Below are 11485 nucleotides of genomic sequence, written 5' to 3'. Positions count from 1 at the left end.
AAATGGGAAGCTCCATCATTTCTTTTCTAATAATCGCTACATGAGGTTGAGGAATGGAAAAGTTGTTATCTCCCATAGACCCATCTATATCGATCGTGGTACGCACAGGGATAGTAACAAATCAAAGCGTTTGATATCTGAAAAAGACATCAAGGCAATAATTTCCAGCAACTCTAGAGCAACGAGTGTAGAGAAACCAGCATTTGGTGCAAATAGAAAGTTCGTTACTTCAACTCCAAACAAACATGGACCAGATGTTGAAGACCTAACTTCCAGCCTGCCGGACGGGGCATTAACACCGGAGCAAACTGGAGATTACCAAAGTTTCGTGGTAACTGGGAGAAATTTAACCGTCAATAAAGGTAACACCCCAAGAAACAGAAAGCAATTTGTGAAAGCTAACAGCCACGAGTGCAGTTTGGAATGTTATGCATTCCCAGATCTTTCAAAATCAATTATCTTCGAGCACGGTGGAGATAAGCCTGACAGCTCGTCCAAAGATGAATCCCTTTGCCAACACGAAAAGAGGTGGCTTTCAGACTGGCCCGATTGGTATGATCATGCGAAATGGACCTGGTTTCATGGTCGAAGACGACAATGGTACCTGAACAGATGGAGCCCTACGAGTTCAAGGAAGAAACACACAAGATAGAGGTTTTGCTAGAAGCTGTTTTTACGCACCAAGAAAGCAACCATAGAAATCTCATAATTTTAAAGTGCTGCTTTACATCACAATTCACAAATTGTTTTAGTAACATTTCCTTCATTTCATCATGTCATTTATCCGCAAACCCTTATCAGATTTACAAAAACACAAAACAAGTAACTGCTATATGCGTTATAAAAAAGAAAGAAAATTTTCAAGATAGTGTAACTAAAGTAGCAGAACAAATAGACGATTAGAGCCGTTACCGTTAAGAGTTTTGCATAGCAACGTTTTCGGCGATCCTCAATGTAACGTCTTTGCTCTCTAAAACACCCTTTAGTTAATGCTTTGTTCAAGGACGGACTTACCAAGTGTTGGGGATGCGATATATCCTCCCCCAATATTTTTGCTTCATTCAGTAATTTTGCTTTGATTTGGTAAAAAGGTGTTTACTCTACTTATTTTCTTATTTTCATTATCTTAACAATAAAGGTGTAAAATGGGTGTTTCCATCATTTTCTAGCTGGGGGAATGTCACCAAATCCAAGTTTTTGGCTAGTACCCTCTCCAAAATCATTGCTCCTCAAATCCACCACTTCTTACTTCAATGCTGATCTTATTGCACCGTCTAGACCTCCAATGGAAACACCCATGTTAGACTTAATTAAAATGATAATGGTATAAAATATTGGAATCTTAATTTTAGTAGATATTTTTAATGAGCAAACACTGTAATGATATTTTGATGGCTGTCGTGCCTAGTTTTTAGCGACACGTATTTTGAAATTTTTGCAGAAAAAATTCTTGCAAAACTTCTTTATGTGTCAAATCTTTCTCTTAGCTCAGTCAGAGTAGACTCGTTACTTTACTGTAACCCAGGGCGTTAATTTATGTTTACCCTACCCAAACCCTTCTTTTCGAAAATTTTGGAGTTTTTACCTTTGCAGATTGTTCGCCTAGTTTCGCTCATGATTGCATATCTCAACAGAAAAATAAGAATCTGCTACAGGTATTGCATTTCCTGCTGTTATGATCGGAGTTTTGTTTTCTGAACGGGGATTTGTTCAAAACACCGGGATCCATTCTAAGCTTCAAAAGGGATCTAAAGACTTCTGTGTCCTATCATCCGAATGATTAATGGAAGCAATAATACGATTGTGATTCAACGAATCGAAAGTCGTGTGTAGTTGGTGACACTTTTCAACCTAGAGGAAAGTTCATTTTGGATGTAGTATTATTCTTTCAATGATCAAACAACAAAGGTGAAGCAAAACTGGTATACAGCGAGAGCAATTTTAAATAGAGTTGCCGCTTTTTTCGCGTCGCGATGCCGATGAAACTTCGAGATGGGAAACTATACGAATCCCTTCCAACGTCGCGTATGTTGCTGCGAGATGGCAAGGTTGTTGAGGTCGATCAGTCCATTTTGGTAGCGAAGAATGGCATCATATTTGACATACTTGATCCTGACACAACGGGTCATAGGGATAGGGGTAGTTCGCCCAGAAAGAATCCCCCTGGTGATACCGAGGCGGGAAATACCATTCTGACTGGGAGAGAGAGAGATAGGCCTAACTTAGCCATGGATGCTCCAAGGCAAAGAAGAACACGACGATCTGAACGCCTAAAGGAAGAAATCACTTCCGAAGTAATCAATAAAACAACCGAGGCCTCTTTGATTACCAGCAATTTCGGGCTTATGAGAAACGAAAGCCACATGCAACAGCAAGAAATGGCTGTTCTGAGAAGTAATGCCCGGAAGTCCAAGAACGAGAAGTTCGATGGGGGCGTAACAAAAACACGATTTTATGAAACGAAAAATGAGTTTATTACATCGACTCCTGTTAATAGAGATTCATTTGTCAATCGAAATGTGAATTCTGATGCAAGTTTCGTGATTTCTGGAAAGACAATGACCCATCATGAAACAAACTCTCATGATGAAATTGTTGTTAGAGAATCTAGTTTTACTAGAATTCAAACAAATGCAAGTTGTAGAAACGAATTCGAAACTACAACAGATCATAAATACATGCAGAGGAGCCCCGAGAAGAGATGTAATGAAAGCTTTGAAGATAATGTCTTCCAGGATTTGTCAAAACCAATTATGTATAGCTCACTAATTTCTGAAGATATTTCAGAAGTTAGAGACCAGACAGACTTTTCCAACATGAGGGAAAAATCATTTGCTGGAAAAAACCTAAATTATGATTCAGGTGTGCAACTGAACCATGCCAGATGGAGCCAGTTCCATGACTGGAGACGGCAATGGTATCTGAATAGGTGGAGTCTATATGGAAAACACCAATCAAATCAGTGGTTCTATAGACTGATCTCTACAATTTTCCACATGTTACAACTATTGAAAGAAACTATAGTCTCGAGAGTTTTGATTATATTTTCTGCCTTTGCTAATATTTGGCCTCCTAAGAGAGAGAGAAGAACAAGAGCATCTGTTGATATGTATAGCCAGTAAGTATGAAGTTATGTATGTCATGTTCAATGTATAACGTGATATATAATAAACTTTCTGCCTCTGGCCAAAGCAGGCTATCAATATTTAAGTTTTAATCCAAACAGGATGAATCAAGAGTGCTTCATGCTGGACCCAATCCACCAGATAAACACTCTTGGAGTTATTCACAGGTCTAAAAACCCAAAATCCTGGCTTGATGCATCCTAACATGTTTGATTAAACTGTCGTCTCTAGCAGGCCCTGCAAGGGGGGAAAGGCACTCAAGCTCAATCAAGCACCTCTACATGTGCCTATAAAGCTCTAGGAGCTTGATTGATTGAGCACCTAGTGTGTTTGTGCTGTCTCAAAACTAAATGTGAAAAACAAGCTTTTGTTATTGATGCTGCTCAATTGAGGGCCTAGAAAGTTGCAGGTGCTCAGTTTTTTAAGCGCCTGCTTTTTGCTCCTCACAAGGCTTGGTCTCTAGCAATGGCCATTGATAGGCAGCTCGGGCCCAAGGGTGATTGACAAAACTGGACCCCCTTAAGAAAATTTTCTTTGGCCACGCCCTACAATCTCTCAGAGAACAAAGGAAACACCCTCAGGTACAATTGTTAAAAAAGTTTTTTAAAGATTTTTGCAAAAATGTGAAAAAATATTTTACATGAATCAAGGACAGGTGGACATTTTTCTTTGATAAACTTACAGGCATTGATTCCATACAAGTAGCTGGAATAGTAGCTTATTTGCATTGTAAATAGATCTTATTACTTTATTATATGCCCCTCCCCCAACTGAAGTTCTGAAGTTGTAAAAAGGTTTTAGTTGTAGTTTGTGTAAAGGCCTGGTCAAACGAATCAATCTTGTGGCAAAACAAGCACAACATTGTTAATCAAACTTGAGAACAAAAGAGATTTTTACTACATGTTTGGTTGAAATCAAATTTTGTAAAAGATTGTAAAATGTGGTGGCATTTGGTAAGGGCTTAAGTTGAAAATATGAAGGGTGGAGGTTGGTAAATTTTAGAACCTTGGCTTCATTTTTTTGATATTCACAAGATTAGGAATGATGCTATTTTTTCTACTCAAATGACCAAGTCCTGTGATATATATAAGACATGCAAGAAATTTTTTGTAAGGATGCAAACAGCATTAGATCCTAATGAAGGCTTCAGGGGTGCACATATGGGGTACGCAATGCAATGGACATAGTGCCCACAGGGTTTATTTTTTAAAAGAGCTGCAAAGTTGTAATTATTTTTCAAATGTGATTTTGATATTTTAAAGTTTGCATCCTTATTATGTCTTTCAGGGAGAAGTCGTTGACAGTTCAGATAAAGGAAAGATGTTGCTATTTTATTTGGAAGCCAACAATTCTTCTTGTGTTATTAGTATTTCTTTTGTTTTGGCCAATAAGTGATCTGCACTTTTATGGTAAGTTACATCATTCTCTGAAAAAATTTGAGTTTTAAAAATTCTTTACATAGCAATGCCCACTGGAAGTTGCCAAAAAGTTCCAGTAAATAGAAGAAACCTTCTAATTGGACATTTATTTTATAGCATGACGTCACATTGCATCAGTCAGCAGCCCATAAGCCCAAATTAAGGCCTTCTTTGTGCTTGTTAGAAAACATGTTTTGTTAGAGGTAATTCGAAAAAGAATTGCAATTGAACGACTGAATATAACCTACACTCATGCAATGTTTTGATATCTCCATCTTGGCCAGCGAAAGTAATTTGAAACCGAAGGGGCCAAAATGTTAAGTTTATAATGGGTTTTTTAAAAGTGTCTACCATGGCTAAAGGCAAAAAAATCTTAGAAATATGGCATTCTAATGATGACAAGAAACTGCAAATAACATAGATTTTAACTTAAGAAGCATCTGAGGCAATATTTTCAAGTTTTCTTTAGTAATTATGTCCCATATTTTCTTTATGTGCTGCTACATAAAACATGCTGATGCATCAACTAAAAAATTAATATTAATTTGAGTAATTTTGTAAAGGTGGTCTAATGAAAAAGAATCTAGACTTAAAGTACTTTCAGATTAGGTTAATGAAATCCAATTTTGATAGAAGTTATCATGTATTTCATAACTTGTCATTCCATTATTCAAATCACCCTCTACCACAAAATATTTGTTTATCTTTTCATAGTAATTACGATTTCAGAGTTTGTATGGCCAGGTTTTGGCCATACAAAAGGAGACTACATCATTTGGCTTTGATATTCAATTTTTCTGGGTTGGGTCTCTCAGTTAAGTTACACATTCAAAGCTCTGCAAATAAGCTTATATTCCACAAAAGGTCTGAAATATAAAGCAATGCCATGATACATATTGCAACAGAATTGCCAATTAAGCAAGTATAAAATTGAAGGGAGAATTGCGAGTTCGATTTGATAGAGGGGCTAACATTTTTCTGTTATGTTCCATTTGTTGTTACATGCCATGCTTGTTCAAATTCATGTTGCTTGGCTTGAATCTTGTTTGCTTGAAAAAGTTAAGGTATAATCTGAAATCACAAAACAATAATTTTGCCTTTGTCAGGTACATCAAACTTTAGTTTAGCTGAATACAACATGAAGAATGCCAGGGCTATATTATTTGATGAGAAGAAAGGAAAAAACCCAGCTTGGTATGTATATCATCTTTTAGAGAAACCCTTACCTCAATTCAACTTCAATGTTAAAATTCCAGTTAAACTTCCTTTTGACTCATTGACTTTCTTTTAATGTTGTGTCATCTGAAATTGTATTCATATAGAGGAAACACAATAAAAATTGTCATCGAAAATAGGTGGGGCAAATCTTATAAATCATAACATAGATGTTGAATAAAGGCAGTGTCCAGGAAAGACCATGTTAAACATTTTTTGTGACAATAGCATTATGACAAGGTGCATTATCCTGCCATGCCTGTAAATCCTCTAATAATTAGGGGATCCCCATAACGGCTTATTTATTTTTAATAATTTTGGATAGGGGGCTATTTGAAGAGGGGGCTTATGCGAGGGGGGACTTATAAAATAATAGCAGACATTAAGAAGACATTAATAAAATACCGGTATATTTTAGCAGGAATTTCTTTATGAACATTTAAAAAATTAATTTTTACAAAAAGTGGGAATATTTGTGGTAATTCAATAACACCACCTCAAATGGCAAAAATCAACAAATCAAGGGGGCAATTTGAGGATTTACAGTAGTAATGGGGGCTTATATGAGGGGGGGGCTTTTTCAAAGGGAGCCAATTTGAGGATTTATGAAAAAATACTTTGATGATAATTTTGAGAAAAAATGCATAATTGCTTATCAGTGAATCAAACAAAGTATGCTTGTAGTCTCTGATACAGATATCTGATTGATTCATTACTTTTGGTCTTATCATTCAGTTTTCTTTATACAGTTTCACTTAAGGAAACTATTCCCATTATACAAAGATTTTCTCTGAAAATTATTGATTGCATTGTCAACCACTTGATTCATTTTTTTCAGGTTGGTTTCTCCAGAAAGGCCACGTGATTTAAGTGTCTTTGGCAATTCATTTCCTGCCATTTTTTATATCAGGAATCCAAATCACCATTCTAGCAAAAGAAAGCTTGATATTTTCAAGGTAGTTGTTGTTACTTTATGTGAAGTAAGCTCTTAATATTATGTGCTGATGTGCTGGCATAGTGGTCTGTGGTAGTACAACCTCTCTCACACCTAGGGGTTTATAGTCTTACATCCCAGGCGAAAGGTTTATGGAAGCTCCCAAATGTCCCAAACGGCACAATTATGCTGGAAAGTATACAGGGAGCACCCTAAACATTTTGCAGGTTCTTTTGTAGCAGCAAGAAACATATGCTTTAGCCCAAAGACCTAAGCTAAGCTGAAAGAGCCAGCATTTACAAACACAATATGTGATCTGAATCATTCAGTGCTAAATTGCAACTTGGCTGAAAGTACATTTCTTGAGTTGGTGAATAGTACCAGGATACAAACTCAAAGCATTCACATACTAATTAGTTAAATAAATTGCCTTATGAAATGATTAACAGAGAACCCCAGCATATTGAACAGAAAGAAAATCTCCTTCTGTCCTGTATAAATTCAAGTATCATTCATTCATTTGATTCGGTAATAAAAGTTCTTCATAAAAAAATATTTAAATGAGAGCTTCCGTAAAGAAGATTGACAAAAAAAATCAAACTACAAAAATATCACAGCCGAATAAAGCTTAAATTCAAGTATGAAAGAAATTATGAAGTCAAAGAAAGTTTAAAATGTATTACTTGAGAAAGATCAAGATGAACAAAAATGGATTAGAACAGGTTTGGGTCTTCATAAAGCTGAATTGAAATGTTCGAATGCAAGGGATTGAATGGATGGGATTGATTGTGAAAATCTAGCAAATTTTAAAGCAGCTCACTTTAATTTGTTGTTACTGATGAACAGACTTTAGATTTACTAATAACTACAAAGCTTTCTCAGTTTTGAATAATATTTTTCATAGGCCTTATCCTTGGCTGCATATAATGTCATCATACCAGTTTCTACAGGTAACTTCCAAGTTTTCGAATGCATTGTTTTTTTCATTGTATTGATATATTAAATATGTGCTGTATTTGCATTGGTAATATGCTAACTAGATTTTCATTAATTTTTGAAGTAGAAGACTCACATTTAAAAGCAGGCATCTATAAGTTTTCTAAAGTTTGTGCAGTCTTACTAAAGTGAGGGTTATAGTAGGCGGCGAAGGTTTCATGAGTAAGCAGCAAACGGTTGTTGGTTTGTGTCTTTAATGAAATCAATGTGTTATTGTTACAAAAGCTTTGTTTCAGTATCTGGGCAAATACTCTTTATAATTATACTTTTCAAGGCAAAATATTTCCTAGCACTTTGTACTTATTTAAGGTAGTGTTTACTTAGTACGTACCTTATAATTTGTTAACTGACTTTCAATTTCAGCTCCAAAAGCTAAATTGTTGGAAGGTTGGAGGTGGACTAGTAACAATTTCAATAACTCATTAAGATTTCTATGGGGCGAGGTTGGAGTGTCCAAGTGAGTATAATGATATACATATTATCATATTTTTGTGTTTCTTTTTTTTATTGCTGGTTCTACACTCACAATCCTGAATGTCCAGAGTGTTTCTGCTATATAGTTAATTTTTTCTTCTTTGTGCTGTCTTTGAAGATTTCAGTTTCTAATTTTCTATTATAATCTGTCAGAGAAATTGGAAAAAAATTACGTTTTAGTAACATCCATCTTGGCTAGATGACTTCTAAAAGTTTATATCAACTTTTAACGCATTCTTTAAATGCCTTGTTATTTGTAGCATTGAAGCCTCTCATAAGTTCTCATAATTGTTCTTGTCTTGCGTTTTATAATTTATAGCAACATGCAAGAGCTGGCAAAAGATTTATGTGCTGAAGGTAGGATTATACAGCACTTTGTTTGTTATCAATTTTTAGTTTAAAAGGTTCCTTTTCCTTAGCTTTAGGTTTAGGCAAGGCTAAATTTATTTGACAACCAATTTGACTTGTATCGTTGTAGAAATGTTCTGCAGTGGCAAAGGTTCTGGAGGTGACAGGACCTGGTAGTCCTAACCCTAACCCTAAGGAACATTGTTTATTTGATATATCTTATTAAAATACAAGCACAATTTTTCTAGGTTAAATAAATTTGATATTTTCTATCCAAGAAGTACTTAATAAATAAGCTCTATCTTTCCTCCCTCTCTTCCAAATTCCTCTCTCCTTTCCCTTTTTAGGGCTTTACTATATAAGCTCCTCGGCTTTTCCCTATCATAACCAACTGAAAAATTGGGATAGGAAGTTATTGTGTTTAAGAGAAAAATCTTATTTTATTTGTTTCATTTTAGTTGTTTATAATGTTAATTTGCCAATGACTCTTCATGACATCTTTTTCAACCAGGCTATCCACCATCTGGTGTAATTATTGAATCAGATGAAATAATCGACCATACCCTGCAGGTAATTGTTGTATTATTTTCAAAGTATATAAAATATTGCCCTACAGTTGTTTGTATTCACCTTTTTGGACGTCTAGAGAAGCTAAAATATTTCCGTGCTGTTATCTAATTGACTTGTATGGCAATATTTTCTTGTATATATTTTAGGTGACACAGTTCGAAGTCTGGACGTGCAACTGCACAACAGTTCATAACCCAGATGGATCTCCATTTTCTTATACCCATGTCAGATGTCCGGTCTCATCTGAAAATATTCAAGCAGATGTAATTAACTGCTTACAGGCTTTACGAAAATAATGAGCATGTAGCTGTTCTGTTTATGTGTTCCTGAATTTTGTGCAAGATTGAAGTTAGTGACAGACTATTTTTCTAACCAGAATTGTCATTTTATTAACTCATAGTTGTTTTTGCCATTTGAGCGTTGTTTTGCTTTGTGCTATGCCATTACTATTGTCTCTTTGACATATAAGAGGATTTCTTCTAGCATGTTTGGTAAAGGAAAAATGTTCTATTTATCACGGGGTGTAGTTGTAGCGAATATTAGGCCTGTGATTTTGATAGGACATTACAAATTGTGCAGATGATTAGGGGGAAAATCTATTGGCCTATTAAGAATATACATAATTGAAATGTGATATGGAACCTGTACTAAAGGAATATTTTGATCAAATGAAAGTATTTGTGAAGTTGTATTTACCTTTGTCAGACAATTTATAGAGCCAGTCGACTAGGTAATGTTGCCTCAAAAGAAAAAACGGAAAGTTTTGTCTTTGTTAAGAATATTTGCAATCTTTCCCATATTAGAACTGATATTTATTGTCCTCAAAACAGCCAACAAAACATTTAAAAAAGTACCCATCACACGTAGGCACAAGTGGCTCATAAGAATCACTTTCATAAGGTTTAGGTAGTCTGATTGTTTTAATTCTTGAATATATTTTTGTGCGTTCGCTAAAAATTTGTTGTATTTATTGCGCATTTTTTAACAATGTTATTTTTTGGAAAATAGAATACTCAGTCAGTTGCTATTTTGTGTCTTCAGTTTTTTTGTCAATGTTGATAATCGCAATAGTTCTTGTAGTATTTTATGCATGCAAACACCACAATGCTGTCACAACAAAAATGAGCTTTTTTCAGAGTTCTTTTCTATTGAAAACATCGAGGAATTCCCCTGCAAAGCAACCATACTTGGTCGTCTCTTATCTTCCACCCAATCCAAGTCATCATAAAAGTATATGTGAGTTGCTCCCAATATTCGACGGCCAGCAGCTTTGAAAAACGGCTAGATTGGAGGAATCTGGCCGTCAAAATGGGGCTGGCATTTAAAATTTACGCTATAGTGATAAAAGTTTTTATGACTCTTCACTCTTTCCCTAACAAAGGAAACTTGATATTCTAAAAGGAAATAATTGACAAAAAGGTGCCCCCTTAGATCAAAGAAGTTTAAGTCAGAGAAATAATAAACGAAACAGCTGATCAAAAATTTAAATATTCAGCCAATTTTGAAAAAAATTTCAGATAAATCCAAAAAACTGTAGTTACGAACTGTAGTACTGTATATTATATCATTCTATTAGTTTTATGAACATTATGTAATGCGCCTTTGAGCCGTGTGGATAAATGGCGCAATATAAATGCCTTTATTATTATTATTATTAAAAAGCCAAATTTTCGGCAAAATCTAAATCATATTTTCAAAGCCAAGCAAATTTTTATAAATCCAAATGAATGAATTTGGATTAGAAAAATCAAACTAGCAACCCTTTTCCGGCCCAACATCGCTCGTTTGTTGTCATATTTTTTAATTCTTGTTGGTTAATATGGTATGGAGAGTTTAAATCTCTCGGTCTATTAAAATTTTGAACCGATGCTGACCAAAACTACCTAAAAATGATCTATTTTTATTTAAAACCTATATTGACAAGATGAATAAATATAAGTAAAAAAAGCAAAAAAAATCAGTTTTCGTGTTTCTCTTTTTAACTATGGCAGGGGCAGCGCCAAAAAATTCAAAGCTGGGGGGGTTGTTCGAGTTCATAGCATTATTAGACTAAAAACCAACTTCTGAAAAACGCACTGAAATGCTCACGACATTTTATGGCTATGATTTTATAGGGCACTCGTTATGCTAGCGGTAGATTGAAGTGGCCGGTGAGAGGTTGCTGGAGGCCCTATGCATAACTGAAAGAAGAAACCTGCTAACGAAGCGAACAGAAAATGTTTGCGACCACGCTCTTTATATTAGCTTAAAATACATTTCAGAATATTTCTTGCAGCTATTTTCTTGCAATCGTTTCGAAAAAATTTTTTTTAAGATATGCTTTTATGGAGTTCATTACTTTATGAGGCCCCATAGACCTCGGCCTATTCCTTGGAAAGTAAGCAATAAAAGGACTTATCGCACTT

General features: G+C 35.1%; 1 protein-coding gene across 1 annotated transcript; it reads left to right on the top strand.

The window, feature by feature from the left end:
- The first annotated feature begins 1822 nt into the window (after positions 1–1822).
- Positions 1823–10107, top strand: LOC135693818 (uncharacterized). The gene is made up of 9 exons (XM_065212401.2): positions 1823–3118; positions 4413–4534; positions 5650–5737; positions 6597–6714; positions 7597–7642; positions 8052–8145; positions 8482–8519; positions 9022–9080; positions 9227–10107. The coding sequence occupies exons 1-9, from the start codon at positions 1974–1976 to the stop codon at positions 9374–9376; spliced, it is 1860 nt and encodes a 619-aa protein (XP_065068473.2). The 5' UTR covers positions 1823–1973; the 3' UTR covers positions 9377–10107.
- Positions 10108–11485: the final 1378 nt, after the last annotated feature.

This window comes from Rhopilema esculentum, chromosome 10, assembly GCF_057945365.1.
Source record: "Rhopilema esculentum isolate cy_ngs chromosome 10, ASM5794536v1, whole genome shotgun sequence".
Lineage (NCBI taxonomy): Eukaryota > Metazoa > Cnidaria > Scyphozoa > Rhizostomeae > Rhizostomatidae > Rhopilema > Rhopilema esculentum.
Note: the sequence above shows the minus strand (reverse complement) of the source record. Positions and strands in the feature narration are given on the sequence as shown.

Excerpts from the sequence above, each read along its gene's own strand:
- LOC135693818 (XM_065212401.2), top strand. The coding sequence starts at position 1,974 with ATGCCGATGAAACTTCGAGATGGGAAACTATACGAATCCCTTCCAACG. Across the intron at positions 3,119-4,412 it reads TCTGTTGATATGTATAGCCA|GGAGAAGTCGTTGACAGTTC; the intron begins GTAAGTATGAAG and ends TATGTCTTTCAG. Across the intron at positions 9,081-9,226 it reads TAATCGACCATACCCTGCAG|GTGACACAGTTCGAAGTCTG; the intron begins GTAATTGTTGTA and ends TATATATTTTAG.